At 36.3% G+C, this 18,157-nt stretch overlaps 1 protein-coding gene and 1 pseudogene across 1 annotated transcript; both read right to left on the bottom strand.

The window, feature by feature from the left end:
• Window positions 1-6,169: 6,169 nt before the first annotated feature.
• Window positions 6,170-6,862, bottom strand: LOC149239949 (cyclin-T1-5 pseudogene; annotated as a pseudogene).
• A 9,162-nt stretch (window positions 6,863-16,024) lies between these two features.
• On the bottom strand, window positions 16,025-16,831 carry LOC149239948 (uncharacterized). The gene has a single exon (XM_089370013.1). It carries the CDS (start codon window positions 16,829-16,831, stop codon window positions 16,025-16,027), a length of 807 nt encoding a protein of 268 aa, XP_089226139.1.
• Window positions 16,832-18,157: the final 1,326 nt, after the last annotated feature.

Here is an 18,157-nt window from a genome sequence, read left to right as displayed (position 1 = left end):
ATATCCTCCTATACATCATGATTGAGGTGCTTATTTTGATTCAATACCATATTTTTTTTCACAATATATAAGATTTCAAATAAATTTTAATATAAATTATAAAATTTAAATTACTCTTTCACTTAGCCAAAAAAAAATTGTTATATCAACTTTCTTTATATCTATATATATATATATATATATATATATATATATATATATATATATATATATATATATATATATATATATATATATATATATATATATATATATATATATATATATATAACAAATAATCAATATTTGAAAAAAATTAATAATATAATATAAATTAAGGAATCACATATTTTTAGAACATATTTCTTATATGCCCATGGGGCTTTTGATTGATGGTGAATGGGTGCACTGTTAAGGCACTCCTTGTAATAGGTCACTGGTTCAAATCCCCTGTGGGTACTTACCTACCAAAAAAAAAAAAAAACATATTTCTTAAATGAAAAGCGAATAACCCTAAAATATGGAAAAATAAAATAAAATAATCACAATAACCATAAATAGCCAATATCATGTTTTCATTATCAATATCTATGAAACAAGTTTAATTCAATATATGTGTAAACATTTGATATTTTCTCAATTTTTGGAAATATTTTATGACTATGGAAATTATTTATAAATATTGAAAGAAAAAATGAATTCAAAGGAACTAAACAATTTATGAATATTCATGAATATTGAAAGAGAGCATGAATTCAAAGCACGTTATCATTTTTTTTAAAGATAATATTTTCTTTCCACTAAAAATATTGGTATTTCATACAAGCCAAAGCACCAAGAAATTATTGTTCAATTATATCTAATATTCAAATATATCTAAGATTGCTAATAGCTATAATTTTCTACTTAACCAAAACATTGTTAATAGTTATGGTTTTCGACTTACCCAAAACATAAATAGTCAAACATAAAAATAATTATGAAAGGTTCCACTTAATACAACAACATCATTTATAAAATATTGGCATTCTTGTGAGGGGAATGCAAAAAAACTTTGGAATCATTAAATTGTTCCAAATCTATCACGCCTAACAATATTCAACAACATTGATTGTAGGATGTCAGTCTCCCCACCTCGAATCAATGGGAGTGCTTGAAATCATAATTGTGGGTGTGTAGCATGCATTAATTATATAATTATATATATATATATATATCGTTGTATCAAAATATTTTAAGCACTGAAAAATAAAAGAGGGGAATAAATAGTCCTTCTCAATATCATCTTTTTCGATCTTACAAAGAGTTTATCTGTTATTTGTTCTTGGAATGTCCCTCTATTCAATCAGTATGTAAAAATTATTTGCATCGTGAAGAGGAATGATCAATTTGACGAGACACAATAAGTGAGTATTTCACCTCTTAGTGTAAAAACCCTTTTTCGTAACACCTCATCTATGTAAACACAACAGTGTGTGAATCATGGAAATATGTAAATTTATGCGAAAATAATTTTATGATTAGCTAAGGGGAGGCATATATGAACCCAAAGCTCCTAGGTGAAATCTATTTGTGTGTCTATTGGCATACTTGTTGTGTGTATGTTTGGTTACCTATGGTGTGTAACGAGCAAGCTCATACTAGCTTCGCTTAATTTCTTTGAATACTACCTCAGCCAAGGACTAGCATGAACTAAAAGTCATAAATATTTTGGAATAGGAAACATGGGCTATTTCAATGCCCATATCTATCTCATTCACCATAGAATGCGGCTCGGAGGAGGGAAGCTACGATAAAACATGGTTGAAGGTGTGAACGAGAAGACACTTAATGCGTGATCATTGAAGTGAAGAGCGAAGGAAGGAAATGCTAAAAATGTGAAATGAGATGAATAAGAGTGGTCACAATTAGCATAAAAAAGAAGAAGAACATTTCCAAAGAGAGGCAATGAAGCACCCACAATTAGTCAAATGACTAAATTAGATTGTATTTTCTCAAAGGTAGTGCTTAAAAGCTAGGGTGATATTCCCTAGGTCTCTTGTACATAGGCCATTAGATTGTGTATCAAAGCCTAGAGGATTACTGGGGAGCGACGTGGAGGAAGTGAATCACTATGGTGCTTTCCATGAGGGTGTGAAACAACCTTGTGCTTTTTACTTAGTTGTTCAACAAATAGGATATGGAATTTTGAATCAGTGTGGTGCTTCTTGCGAGGTTGTAAAACTACCTTAAAAGTGGAATACAAAATCTTTTGATGCTTTTCATGAAAAGGTACCTCTGAAACAACCAAAACAAATTCCCCTTGGAACTTAGACATAACGCATCCCACCTTGGGTGAAGCCCTGTATTTTAAATTAGTGAGTAAGTGAGTCACTTTGGTTCTCATTACTAGAGAGAACTTGTGAAATATACTAGATATTGAACTCCCTCTCTCGAGTATGCAACTAATAATTGTGTGTGAAACTCGTTGATTGAAAATTCGTGTGAAACTCCTTGATTGAAAATTCCCTCAAACATTGGATATGGCTACATGATGGACAATTGCAAGAACGACTACATTGTAGTTGGCCTATTACTGGCTGAAGAGATAAGTATAAATAGCTTATCCATTTGGTTTTTTGAAAAGTAATGAATCTTGTTAGATTATGCACGTTGCAAGATTTTAAGTGTTTATGAATGTGTTGACTGTAAGACTTGCAAGGCTCGTTGATGTACTCATGACTCGTTGATGCACTCATGGCTCGAACGATGTCATGTACATCCATGAACACTTAATTCTTACTTGCAAAATGTTGTTCTTTATTATGATGTCTAGCATGGGGGAATTTGGTGTTCATGTGAATTTACTTTTCCCTCTAAGATCTATGATAAAAGTATGTTTGCATAGCATAATTTCTTGTCATGTGTGAATTGTAAATCTCTGGCATCACACTTTGGGACACAGTTCTCAAGAGTAAGCAGTTTGAATTTTACGTCTTTTAAATACCATTATAGAGATTTATGGCTTGGACTCTAACCCTTCGGCTGTAATTCACCTCAATACTAAAGAGAGTTGGAGAGAAGGATAGGTCACCTTTATGGTCTTCAACGTTGTTACATAATTGGTAAATTTTTCCTTGGGATGAGAACGAAGATACAACTAGTAGTTAATATATGTATAGGTTAGTTGACAAAGAGTGGGTCCTTATAGAAACATCAACCATAGCTTATACCTTAAATTTTAAGGCATTATATTAAGAATACTTATACATCACACAAAAAAACATTAAATATAATGTAACAATGTACATATTGGTGGATATAACTTAATATCCTCCAATGGTAACAACCTAAAAATAGAAAAGGTTTTGATGGCATAAGGCTTATGGAGTGATAGTAATTATTGCATAAGTATATATATATAAGATGGGGAAATGTTAGTTAGGTTGAATAAATAATAGAATTTTCCATTATAAAGTTTTGGATTTAAAATTATGTTAAAATTTTAATGAAACTATTCTAGTTGTCACAAACTAAAAAAATACATTTTTATTCTTAATTTATTTTGAAATATTTTTCAAATTTGAAATTGTGTTTTTACATATTTTTTAATATTAAAATTTGATTTAAAAAATATATATATCTATTTTTATTCTGTTTTTAAACCAAATTTATTTTATATATATAAATAATTTTATTTTTAATTTTAATTTTTATAACACATTTGTGATTAATTATTACTTTATATATTACATTCTCAAGGAAAAAAATATTTGGTTATTAAAAAATAATAAAAAAGTATTAAATTAAAATTTTAATTAATAAATATTTTTTTGAAAATTTCAAACTATAATTCCAAAAAATTACACCAAATTCCCTATTTCAATTAATACGGCCATCGTTCTTTACCATTATGAAGATCGTCGGATCATTTTTTACCAATATGAAAATGGTCACGGAGTGGAGCTTGGCAAGATATTCACTAAATTATAAATAACTAGAAAACAAATATTTATAAATGGGAAAATAGCTATGGTGTTTTGGAAATCAAATCACCATTACACATTTTTTAATTTTAATTGGATTTTTAATAAAATTTATTAATAAATTAATTTTTATGAAAGGTTAAAAAATCATTTTATCAAATTATTATGAAAAAGATATTTATAATAGAGTAGTAGAAGTGTGGATTGATATTTAAATTTTAAGGGAAAAAATTAAAATTTAATATAGTTTGGGTTAGCTAATTTTATGAAAACATTAAAATTGAATATAGTTGGGGTTAAGAAATTGGACAAATTATGGGGCAGAGAGATATGGAATATGCAAAGGCTTCCATCTAGCCACAAAATAAAACATTAATATTTTGGTGCTATTGGTAGATTAGTAGTTGGTTATCCATCACCTTGTTCATGGATATTTTCCTAAAGTTTGCAAGTTGCTAAGTACTATTGATTAAATCAGGAAGCTTTCTCTACTATTAACTTCTATCATATGTTGAAAATGAACAAATATACTGCAAAAATTTAAATTTAATGAGTAAAGTGGTAAACATGGATGCAAAAGTCAATCAAAAATGGTATTTGTTCTGTCACAAATATTCGTTAACAATGATTTTTCTATGGAAAGTAAATTTTGTCTATATCTATAAGTCTTCTGTAGAAAAAGCTTGAAAGACCTTTAACATAGTTTAAAAAAATAATAAATATTGAAAAAGCACTAATATATATTAAGAATAAAGGCCATAATAAAGTCACTAAATTATATTTATAGTTGTCCTCGAAATATTTTCATTACACTATTTTTCTATATAAATCACCATCAAACTGCTTTTTTTTGGTTCAAAACTATACTTGAATCACAATATATAAATACAAATAAATTTTAATATATATTATAAAATTTGAATTACTCTTTTAATTAATTAAAAAAATATTATATCAGTTTTATATATATATATATATATATATATATATATATATATATATATATATATATCATAAACAAATAATTAATAATTATATTAAAAAAACAAATAATATAATATAAATTAAAAAATCACACATTTTTAGAATATATTTCCTCTATAAAAAGAAAATAACCTTGGGAAAAGAACTTGATAACCATAAAACAATCAGAAGACCAATAAATAGCCAATATCAAGTTTTCATTATCAATATCTACGCGACTAAATTTAATTCAATTTCTATTTTTAAACATGGTGTACACAATTCATCATTTTTACAATTTCCGGAAATAATTTACGAATGATCAATTTCTGGAAATAATTTACGAATATGGAAGAATTTATGAATATTGAAGGAAAGAACGAGGTCAAATTACATAACCAGGTTTAAAATAAACCATTTATGAATATTGAAAGAAAGAATGAATTAAAGTACTTAACCACTTTTACAATAAACAATTTATAAATATTGAAAGAAAGAATGAATTAAACTACTTCATCACGGTTTAAAAAAATAATAAATTTTTTTTTAGTTGAAATTTTTGCTATTTCATATAAATCAAAAGACAAGTTTATTGAGCAATTCTTTAGCAGCTTAAATTAGGCAAAAAAAAAATTTCAACAAATCTGGTAAAATAAGTGTTAACTTCTTGAAAATAAAAACATGTTCAGTATTATCAAAAAATTTTAGAGTACCTAGAATCTTGAAATTTAACAACTTTAATCTGGATTTACAAAACTACCTGCAAAAAATTATGAAAAGTTTACTCAATTTTCATGATTTTCAAAAAAATATCAAAATTTTACTCAATTTTCATGATTTTCAAAAAAAAAAAATAAACTATTTAGATGACAGCTAAATCAAAGCCCTGAAGATTATTTTTCAAATATATTTATGATTCAAACATAGTTAATAGCTACGGCTTTCTACTTAGCCAAAACATAAATAGTCAAACAAGGTTCCAATTAATATAACAGCATCACAGTCAAACAAGGTTCCAATTAATATAACACTATCATTTCAGAAAATGTTGCCATTCATGCCAGGGGAATGAAAAAGCATTTTCTGTAATCACTAAATTCTTCCAAATCTGTCATGGCTAAAAATATTCAACAGCACTGATTGCAGCATGTGAATCTCCCCCCCTCGAATCAATGGGGGCCGTTGAAATCGTACTTGTGGGTCTGTAGCATGCACTAGTATTACCAGCAGTTCAAGTCCCATAGACTTGGGGTGTGCAACGTTCAAGTCCCATATAACTCCAGCAATTGACAGCAAATATCTTCATGTTGAGGAATTGACATATCGAACTCCAGAAACCATGGGTTCTCTGTATCCAATGGCAACTTGACTCGGAGGCACCTGGTTGCCAGATAGAAGGCAGCGCCAGCTACCTGGCGGGGTTTGAACTGGAGACATACCGTGGTCATCAATCCATCATTCAGAAAGTTCCAACCAACCTGTGCAAACTCAGAATGCCAGTGTTCAGCTTTGAACTTTTTGACGGCAGAGGCGAGGTGATTGTAAGGGGTTTCGATCTCGAGATCGAAGTTTAGTGTTGTCAGCACTAAATGCTCCCCCTTCAATATTAGTTGTTGCATCTGCTCGAGTTTCGCAGTGGCTGCATCTCCGTTTTCATGGATGGCTTTCAGAGTAAGTTCGTCCAACATTTTAATTCGCTGATCACTGAGTTTGTTGGCGAGGAGCAGGCAGCTGGCTGCGATTGTGCATCTGTCGTTGCTGCTGTGAGATTGGCGGAGATAGAATCGGTGGCACAGTATGGTAGCTGTTGCGATGGTCACCTGGGGCAGCCCTAATTCCACTCCCAGACGTTTGATGAAAGAGCAGTACGATTGCCTGAGGCGATTCTCTTGCTCTGCATCGATTCCATGGATTCTGGAAGGGCCGGATTCCTCGTCTTGGCATCCGGCAGGCATTTTTGCACGCTTGGGGTTCGACACCGCGCGATGCAGGCGGAGGACGAGAATGAAGGATGGGGTCCGTAGAATGGAGAAGAGGTCATTTATGTAGGCGAGGCAGTGAGACGGAGTCAACAATCCGATGACTAAGTGGTTTGAGTAATGGAGATCCCAGAAAATCGGAAGTATAGAATTTTTGGTTGGTTTCAGGTTTTCTTAGGAGCCGTTTATCGTTTAAGATTTCAATTTTAGTAAAAATTGTTTTCTGTGGTTTTATTGAAGTAAAAATTGTTGTGTGGTTTGAGTGATGGGGAGTTTGAAAATATAGAAAATATGTTGGCTATTAGGTTTAATTTGAGCGGTTGAAGAGATAGTTGTTATCTTGCTCACTTGAATTCAAATCTAATTTGTGATATGTTCTTTTTTATGTAGTGATTTAACTGGTAAGATAGAAACATCTCACTTCCTAAGTGCCTAAGAGTAGGATGAGAAGTTTTTAAACTTCTTAACCCTAAAACTTGGCTCAACTAGTGTCATTGACCACCCCAAAGTCAACATAAAGTTGTTCATTTTATGATATATACTTAATAGATGTAAATGAGAAAATAAAGCAACGTTCCAATATGTGTGCTTATAAAATGATAGTGTGAGATAACTATCTTTCACTTATAACGATATTGATTTATTAAATCTCTAATATATTTAATTATAGTTTATAGCATGCTATTTCAATTTATATATACACACATTCGCATTGATAAATTTTATTTTAAGGCTTTTTAAACCCTAGAAAAATTGCAGGTCATTTTTTTTAATCTTTCTGAACCAAATTTATAATAATTTGGGTGTTAATATAAATATTTAAAATTTATATACAATTCTGAGATATAAAATTTTCGTATTAAGAGTGAAGGGAACTCTATTTGAGTGGTTCATGCGGCACAATACTTGCTAAGGTTTTGCAAATGGGGTAGCAAGCTAAGTGGACTTGATTGTGGGGAAAACTCCACAGTTAAGCGTGTTTGAGCCAGGGAGAGGCCATCTACTACATCTCATGGAAGTAGACATAGAATGACTTACTTAACGCAGTTGAATCCCAAAATAATATCTAATATAAAATTTTCATTCAAATAATAATTGATATAGGAATAATTAAGCAATAAATTAATTAGAAGTACAAGACTCTTATTAGAATGCCAATAATATCTAATATAAAATTTTCATTCAAATAATAATTCATATAGGAATAATTAAGCAATAAATTAATTAGAAGTACAAGACTCTTATTAGAATGCCTTTTTACCTATAGACATGTGTATTAGAGCTATCCGTCTTATATTAGGGATATTTAGGTGACATGGACCAACAAACATACATTTTAACTTCTTTTTTATTGGTTTTAATGTAAGATAGAATTGGAGTTCAGATGGATCTTTTGTTCATCTTTATATGAAGTTATTCAAGGATCTTGTGAATAAATTTTTATTTAATTGATGAAGAATCAATAGGTTTATAGGCAAAATCAACTAATCAACTACTATGTTACACTCTAGTATGGAGAAATATAGTGACCTGTGTGTGAGACATGAATTATTGGATAGAAAATAGTAATAATGAAACATAGTGTCATCTAATTTAAAGACACAATAACAATTTCATTCAGTTCAATTTGTTGTATTATAATTTATTTTTGTTAATGAAATTATATAAAAAAAAAAAATGGAAAAAAATCATAGCACTTATACTACAGTAAAAGAAATTGAAATAGTAATGATACATACCAGTAATCACAATATTTCAAAACTTGATGTTTAAATTTAATTGGAAAATACATAATTAAAGATAAGAATATATGTATTTTAAAAAATGTGAAGTATCTATAAAATATAAATAATAATAAGTGCAACCACATAAAATAAATCATTGATAATAATATTCATAACTATATAAAATAAAAATGTTGCGAATAACAAGAGCATCCATTTAAAATAAATGGTTGGTAGACTCCGACAAGAATCAATCTATAATAAGCATCAAAACACTCACTTCATGACATATCTCGATTACAAAAATTAATAAAATCATAAAAACTAGGACTACTATCAAAATTAAATACTTGGTAAATGCCTATAGACATCAATCCATGATAAGTATCAAAACACTAACCCACAATACATTTAATATTTCCCATATATATATAATTAACTAAACTATAACCTTATTTTAAATTCTCATTGTTATTAATTATAGAAAGAATTAATATATTCCTTAATGGTAGTAAATGAACGATGTAATTCAAATGTGGAGGTGAAAGAGGGTGCGAACCGCCCCATTGAATCACACACAATTTACATAGATGGATGGCATGGCACACTTTCCCATGCATAACCTTATGCTAGATTTAATGTCATTAGTATATGATCTCATTCTTGGAAAGATTATGGAGTGTTGGAAGAGTTAGGAGGGAAGGTGAGGCTTGGGTTTGCTTCCAATCATAGTGGTTGGAACATCAATTATCTTCCCTGCTGTGTTATGATGCCCGTAGTGTTATGATGGTATCTATGTCTTCCAATTGGAATGGTACATTACATTAAGCTTGGGATCAAAAAATAGTAATAATAAAACATGATGCGAGGTTGCTCTCATTTGAATTTTTCTGGCCATGACAATGAGTTTATTGAGTGGATATTGAGAGCCAACAAGTGTGGCTCATTATTATGATGATGATGAGACGTATGATAAAGACCAAAAAATAAATAGGAAATATTCTCTTTTGTTCGATCTCCACATTTGTTTGCTTGAAACATCAATTATCTTCCATCTTGTGTTATGATGCCCGTAGTGTTATGATGGTATCTATGTCTTCCAATTGGACTGGTACATTACATTAAGCTTGGGATCAAAAAATAGTAATAATAAAACATGATGCGAGGTTGCTCTCATTTGAATTTTTCTGGCCATGACAATGAGTTTATTGAGTGGATATTGAGAGCCAACAAGTGTGGCTCATTATTATGATGATGATGAGACGTATGATAAAGACCAAAAAATAAATAGGAAATATTCTCTTTTGTTCGATCTCCACATTTGTTTGCTTAAAACATCAATTATCTTCCATCTTGTGTTATGATGCCCGTAGTGTTATGATGGTATCTATGTCTTCCAATTGGACTGGTACATTACATTAAGCTTGGGATAAAAAGATAGTAATAATAAAACATGATGCGAGGTTGCTCTCAATTGAATTTTTCTGGCCATGACAATGAGTTTATTGAGTGGATATTGAGAGCCAACAAGTGTGGCTCATTATTAGGATGATGATGAGACGTATGATAAAGACCAAAAAATAAATAGGAAATTTTCTCTTTTGTTCTATCTCCACATTTGTTTGCTTGAAATTTCGACTCAGAAAAACCATTGGGATGAAAGTAATATTTTGGTACCATAATTTTTTAACATGCATATCACATTAAAAGAAATTTTAATAATAAGCAATAGGTATTAATAACATAATCTTTCAAAACTTCATATTTAAATTTAATTAACAAACATATGATTAAAAATAAGAATATTTTTATCTATAAAAACATGAAATAAATACAAGATACAAATAATAACAAGTGCAACTTTACAAAATAAACAAATCCATATAAAGTAAAAGTTTGTTTATAATAAGTGCAATTATATAAACTAAATGACAAGTAAGCAATGATAGACATCAATCCATGATAAGCATCAAAACTCTCAGGGCTTCATGATACATCCCAATTTGCTATAATTAATAAAATCAGTAAATAGTTGTTGATAATTAGCACAACGATATAAACTAAATTACTGGTAAACACTCATAGGTAACAATCCATGATAAGCATCAAAAAGCTTCATGATACATCTATTTTTTCTATAGTTAATAAAAACATTAAAACTATGGAAACTATAGAAATGAAATGGTTGGAAATGTCAAGAGTGATCAATGCATGATAAGCACCAAAACACTTACCCCACTATACATCTCAAATTTCCCAAATTCAAAAATTTCCTAAAATTAACTAAATTATAACTTTATTTTAAATTATTATTATTAATTATTAAAAAAATATCCGAGTTTAACAATATTCTTATCCAAGGAGATTCACCCTCACTTTACCATGGAGATTAACTTTTCTTACAATACCACATACCAAATATCACACATGTTGATATTACATTTGTTTTTTTAGTTAATTTGAGATAACTTAAGTAAAAGAGAATGAATAACTTGCAGACAAATCTTAAACCTTGATGCTTGAATTTTACTATGAATATTCTAGCATATTCCATCGAGGATATATCTTTAACATCCAACTAATAATTTATAAAAATTAAATTAGAATTATGAAGGACCTATTCTGAAGTAGACATGCATAATTAACTAAATTATAATTTAATTTAATGTTCTTATTATTTATTTTTTTTATCGTTAAAACTATGATATTTCTATTATTTACAGTAACAGTAGAGAACAATTACAGCCAGGAGTACATGTCGCCAAAGGCCAGGGGTGGCGCTCTGGATGGATGGTATTCATAAAAAACTACCCGCGCAGGGGCATCCTCATCGTGACTGAAAACCCACGCAGGGACAACACCATTGAGACCAAGACTGAGACTGGTAGCCCACGCAGAGGCTGTAGAGCTTTGAAGACCAGAAAAAGCAAAATTGTCTATCCCACGCAGGGGCAATAGAGAGAAAAGGAAGTTTTTCAACAAAATCCCTCGCAAGGGCATGGTCATGCACAGAACTACATAATTGTCAAGCCAAACATAAACATTCACGACATACATTGAGCATTTGTGATAAGAGTAACAATTCACAAAAAAACCTGAGCATTGTCTGAGGGCAGGAGCTTGGTTGAGCCGGCGTCTATTCGTCCGAGTCTTCCGGATAAACCCAGTACTCGCCTTCTGGGGGAGGTCCCCAATCATACTTGGCCTTGCCTGAAGCGGGCGCTGGTTGAGATGATGGTGGAGCGACCCCTGGCTCAGGTTGTGCCTCTGCCTTTTCCTCAGCTGCTCTGGAGCTTTCAGCAAGATGAATTTGGGCGCTGGGTTGCTCCCCAACCTCCTCTTTCGCTTCCTCTAGGAATAGGACTGAGACGTGAGCTTGAATGTTAGAATTGCCCTGGGCATCGCTGAAGGAGAATACCGCTGTACCAAACGCAGGTAGCGGGGCAGCTCTTGAATCCGGCGTCCGTGAATTGATGCGACTGAATGGGATTTGCTTCAGCCACCCGGTGGCACAGACAATGGCAGCAATTTGAAGATGGATTGGCGACCGGGGGGCGTGAAGTTCAGCCTCGTCCTGTGCCTCGACGGCTAATGAGCCTCTGTCTCGGCGGCATGATTTCCTTGAAGTCCGATGAGGGTGTGAGACCGCCTTCACCCCCTTTTGATGCCCTATCTCCACCTTCAAATGCCAGAGGGAGTTCTCGAGCTTGTGCTCTGAGACCTGACGCCCAGAAACCCAATTCCACAATTCGAACCTGATCCGATGCATAACATTCCCAATTCTTTCCATACTTATGTTGCTCTGGCTTGCCTCGATCCTGGTAAGCCATAACTCCCCTCTGCAACAATTAATGGAGCACAGCCTCGGCAATGAATTGCCGTCCTCTCGCTCCTTTGCTCTCACGCTTGCCATCCAGGGCGGCGGAGGGCAGTTAATGACCTGTTCAAGCTTGAGGCCGCCCATGCTGACCAGGTGGCGCGCCGTCCTTCTTCTCCGTGGCACCTGCATCCGGGTGGGCATTGTCATTTTGGATCAGCGTATCCAATTCCTGGGCTTGAGCATTGTCTGTGATAATGGTTGGGCTCCTGTAAGGAGAATATGCTCATTATCTGCCCCTATGTTGTCGAGAATGTCGGCGACCTTGTTGCCTTCTCTTTTTGTATGAGAAAAAGAGATTGCCCTGTTCCTGCGAAGGGCATGTTCAATTGCTTCTAAACGGGCTGCCAGTCTCCAACTGTTTGAGATTTTTTTCGCTTGAGAACCATTCTGCAATCTCTTGGCCATGTTTATAAGAATCTGGGAATCTCCTTCCACGATCAAGGGCTGCAGATTGAGGTTTTCGGCTAGGAGGAGTCCTTGCCACAATCCTTCAATTTCCACTAAGTTATTGGTATCCCAGCCCAAGGATCCCAAAAATATCTTCAAGGGTGTACCTTCATGATTCCTGAGGATGCCTCCAAAGCCTGCTTTTCCCGGGTTACCTTTGGAGGCTCCATCAAAGTTGAGCTTGTAAGAATATCTAGGTGGGGCACTCCAGGTGTCTTTGATTGAACCGCTGCTTGTGGAGATGTTGTTCCTATGTTGGGATTGAGGAATGTTCAATTGCCAGTTGCTTAGTATACCTTTTTCATTATCAAGAGAGGGAAGATCTTCCATTGTCCAGGAGTGGAGGATCAGCGTCTCATTCAGGTTCCCACATAGTTTGGTCCATACCTCTTCAATCCTTGAGCTCTGATTTTTGAAAATCCGTTTGTTCCTTTCTTTCCAAATACTCAAGGATATGAGACCAGGGAGAAGGTTCCACAAGCAATTGAGGAGTTCACTCTTATAAGGGTTCTGCGGCCAGTGCCTTAGGGATTCAGTAATGTCGTTTTTTGTTCTGCATCTTTTTTGACACCTGAAGCCCGCTTTTTCCCATAGTTGATTAGCTAGAGGGCAGGAATCCAAAAGGTGTTGAAGCGTTTCCTCATTTTGGCAACAATTGGGGCATAGCGAAGGTCCATGGAAATTCCTTCTTCTTAATTTATCCCAGGTAAGGATTCTTTTGTGACTGACTAGCCACAGGAAGTAGGAGATTTTGGGCCATGAGCCAAAACCCCATATTTTGCTCCATATAGGGTCAGAGTGGATATTATTGTTACAGATTATCTTGTAAGCTTCTGAAGTGGTGAAGTCGCCTTTTCGTCGGTATCCCCATCTCAAGATGTCGGTGCCTTCGTCATATCGGATTCTTCTTTTATCTAGCTCCTTCTCCAGAACCCCTGTATCCTGCAAGTCTGTGGTGATAGCCGAGTGATTTCCTTGTTTCCATTTCCTGAATCCATGTTCCATCTCTTGCCCCCAGTAGTAATGGATCTTTTCTTACTGCTGCTCCTGCCTGATGTGATCCAGAGGTAATTTGAGGGTGTGGATGAGCTTTGGCATCTGATTCCATGCATCTGTCCAAAATCTTGCTGTTTGGCCATTCCTAACCTCCCAAAAGTTGTGTTGCTGTATTAAGTGGTAGTGTTGTTTGGCCGCGTTCCATATGAGCGAGCCTTTTTCCAAGGGGATGAACCGGATGAGCTCCTCCTGGGGTCTGTTGTTGGCATATTTAGCTGTCCAGATTCTTGGCCAAGGCTTTTCCGGATTAGTAATCCAGTGCCACCAAATTTTTGCACTCATGATGGCATTACTATGCTCCGGGTCCCTCAGCCCAATACCTCCTTTTTCTTTTGGCTGGCATACTGTTGGCCATTTGACCAAAGCCCATTTCCGATTAGTTGCCGTCCCTCCCCAGAGAAAGCTGCGTTGAAGCTGCCTAATTCTCTTTAGGACCCATTTGGGTGCTGCAAGGATTGAGAATAGGTACAGTGGCATTGCCTGAAGGATAGATTTAATGAGCACAACCCTACTGGCTAGGTTGAGAGATCTGTGAGTCCAGAGGTTGAGACGAGATTCCATTTTCTCTATGAGGGTGCACCAAGCGGAATGCTTTAGAGCTGAGGCCGTGAGAGGGGTGCCAAGGTATTTTGAGGGAAGGGAGGCGGTAGGGAATCCGAGGATGCGAGTGACGGCTGATTTGACAGGGGGAGGCGTATGACAAAAGAAAATTTGCGATTTGGCACAATTTACATCCGTGCCTGAGGCTTGAGCAAAGTCATTGAGCAAGGATTTGAGGCGAGTGGCTTCCTGGGCTGAAGGGTAGCCAAAAAGCATGGTATCATCAACGAATTGCTGATGGGAAGTGGCAGGGGAGTTATGAACAGAAAGACCCTTGAGCTGATGAGATTGAAGAGCTTGTTTGATGTGACGTCCAAGCCCTTCTGCCATGAGAATGAATAGGAAAGGAGATAGGGGGTCCCCTTGCTTGATTCCTCTTGATGGTTTGAAGGGCTTTGAAGGGATGCCATTTACCAGAATGGAGAACTGACTGGATTTTATCAGACTCATGACCCAGCGGATCCACATGGAACTGAAACCAAAAGCTTTTAACATTTGCTGCATGAAGATCCAGCTGAGTTTATCGAAAGCTTTAGAAAGATCTAGTTTAAGAAGCATACATGCCTGCTTTGACTGTTTGAGGGAGTGGATGATCTCATGTGTGAGGAGAATGCCTTCCAAGATTTGTCTGCCCTCCACATAGCCTGATTGTTCCTGAGATATGAGCAACGGTAGCAAAGGCTTCAGCCGATTAGCCACTACTTTAGAAACGACCTTGTATATCACATTACAAAGTGCAATCGGCCTATATTTGTCAGGCGTGATAGCTTCCTTCTCCTTAGGGATTAGGGCTATAAACGTTGTGTTGAGAGAAGGCAGCATCCAGTGGAGGGCTCTCGATTCTTCCACAATTTGCCAGACCTCTTGTTTAATCAGCTCCCAGAAGGTATGCAAGAACGTGGGGGTAAATCCGTCTGGCCTAGGTGCCTTTCCTTCTTTGAGCTGGAACATCGCTTCATCCACCTCCTGAGGCATTATTGGGTGGAGGAGAAGCTCATTGTGTTCTTCCTTGATGATTCTAGGCACATTGTTGGTAATTTTTTCTATTCCTATTCTTCTGTCTCCTTCGGGCCCTTGAAGGATCTGACTGAAGTGATTGCGTAATTCTTTCTCTATTTCCTCGTGCTTTTCTATTTTCTCTCCTCCTTGCTTCTGGATAAACGGGATGTTATTGTGCATTCTTCTTTGTATGGTGGTTTTGTGGAAGAATTTGGTGTTGCGCTCTCCTTCCTTCAACCATCTTATTCGCGATTTTTGCTTCTAGTATACTTCCTCCTGCTTATGCCTGTCCTGAAGCTGACTATGGATGCGTCGTTCCCGTTCCAGGGTCCCTTCAGTGTGTCCCTCTGTGATTATCTTATGATGGAGGTCCGTTAATTCCCGATTGAGATCTTGCTGAGCTTTGAGGATATCTCCAAAAGTTTCTATGTTCTATCGCTTTAAGTGGCCTTTAAGGTACCAGAGCTTCTGTTGGAATTGGTACATCTTGGACCCTTTTGGAGGGATGAAGGAGGTCCATATGGATTTTACAAAGTCTTTGAACTTAGGGTGCCTGAGCCAGAATCCTTCGAAGCGGAAGGGTCTTAGCGTTTGATCACCAGGTCGTTGCCATTGAAGAGCAATCGGCCAGTGGTCCGAGCCAGTATGCTGAAGTATTGCTGCTGTAAAGTCTCCTCCCAGGTGAATCGCATTATCTGAGATAAGGATGCGATCTAGTTTGGAAGCGATTTGGTGTTTTCCAGCTCTGCGGTTGCTCCATGTGAACGTACCATTGCAGAAAGGCATATCTATGAGGGAGGCGTTTTGGATGAAGTTCTTGAAGTGGGTGGTTTCTTGTTCCAACATGTTTCTCCCCCCTTTCTTTTCTTCTAGCTTGGTGATCATGTTAAAGTCTCCCCCGATTATCCAGAGTGGGTGCCTTCTGTCGTTGTTCAGTGCCTCTATGGTGTCTAGAAGTGCTATTTTGCTCCCTGTGTCCTGTGGGAAGTACACATTTGAGAGATTGCCATGAACATTCGTGCCCAAAATGTGGAAGGCTGCCTGAATCAGATGGTGGGAGGCATGGAAATCTGAGAGGTCTATTGCTTGAGTATTCCATGCAATAGCTAACCCCCCTGATGCTCCAGATGCATCTACTGCAACTGAGCGGCAACCTGGCCAAGCCTTTGTGAGGATGCTACCTAAAGTAGTACTATTACATTTGGTTTCCTGGAGGAAGCATATTTGTGGCTTCTCCATTTTAATCATGTTTTTCAGCATTCTTAGTTTCCCTGGGCTATTGAGCCCTCTTAAATTCCATGAGACCAGATTCATAGTTCACTATTTGCAGTGGGTTTGTAATACTTTGTCAATTTCGCATACCTTCCAGAGTCTAGCAGGAGCTTCCCAATCTCGATGGTTCTCTGCAGATTTGTTTTCCTTCCTCTCTTTTTGGTTTCTTTTGGGGGTTGGCTTCCATCCCACTGGCTTCCCGGTTGAATCCCTAGTTGTTGATGCTGATAAGCTCTTGAAATAACTACCTCCAGCTTATTGAGTTGGGATTCGGTTATGCTATCATATGCCTTTGTTTTGCAAGCTAGTTCCAGTTCTAGAATATCCAGGCCATGCAAGTCTATGCTCTCAGGTTCTTCTTCCATTGGTTTCACCTGACTGCTCTCTTCCTCATTTAGCAATGAGCTAGAAGGAGGGTCCAGCTTTCCACCCAGATCCATTTCCTTGTCTGTCTCTGCCTGTTCCTTCCTATCTCCGAAGGGGAAGTCATGGGTGATCTCCAGGGAGTGGCGTTTGGGGGAGGAGGTTGGGGGAGGAGGGGGAGCGGAGGAAGATGGCTGGGAGGGGTGGGGATCCGAGATCGGGGGAAGATCTTCAGAGGACTGAGCTAGGACTTCAAAACTATTCTTAGAAGCTTGGCCGCTAGTGCCATTTTGCTGGGGCTTTTGCCCATTAGAGGTTTTCTTGTGCGCGCGCTTTCGGCTAGGGGCTTTAGTAAAGCCGTCTTGGGTGGTTGAGACCGAGGGGTCCTGAGACGCGGCTGTGGCATTCAGGGGACAATCACGGAATAGGTGACCAAGAGCGTGGCATCTCCTGCAGCGGAAGGGCACATGCTCATAGTCCAAGGGTTGGATCCATTCTTCATCCCAGTGGGAGAGCGTTACCGATTCTGGTAATGCTTCATTCAGCCTCATGAATACACATATGCGAGCGTATGAGATGAACCTGCGCATTTTGGTCTCTTCTGCTGTCCTGATGTATTCCCCTAATCCATTTCCAATTTTCCTGAGTGTGTCCTCGTCCCAGTATTCGTTTGGAAGCCCATACATTCGGATCCAAACTGGTGCCCAGGTGAGGTCCTCCTTATCCAGGTTGAATCTTGGTATCCAGTCTCTCATGTACAGACCTGCTGCGTTGAAGAAATGAGGCCCTATTCCCAGCACCCTGAGTTTGTCCTCAATGCAGTAGAAAATTACTGTGAAGAAGCCCTTTGGCCCTAGTTCCAGAGTGACGTCCCCTTTCGACTTCTATTTGGTAGCAATCCACCCATATAGGGCTCTTTCCGTTGGCCAA

This window comes from Pinus tabuliformis, chromosome 8 (assembly GCF_031772625.1).
Source record: "Pinus tabuliformis cultivar Carrire ecotype Pingquan chromosome 8, CPIR1, whole genome shotgun sequence".
Taxonomy (NCBI): domain Eukaryota; kingdom Viridiplantae; phylum Streptophyta; class Pinopsida; order Pinales; family Pinaceae; genus Pinus; species Pinus tabuliformis.
This window is presented reverse-complemented; position numbering and strand designations above follow the sequence as displayed.

Bases quoted from the DNA above. Each gene is read 5' to 3' on its own strand.
- LOC149239948 (XM_089370013.1), bottom strand. From the start codon at position 16,831: ATGGAGAAGCCACAAATATGCTTCCTCCAGGAAACCAAATGTAATAGT.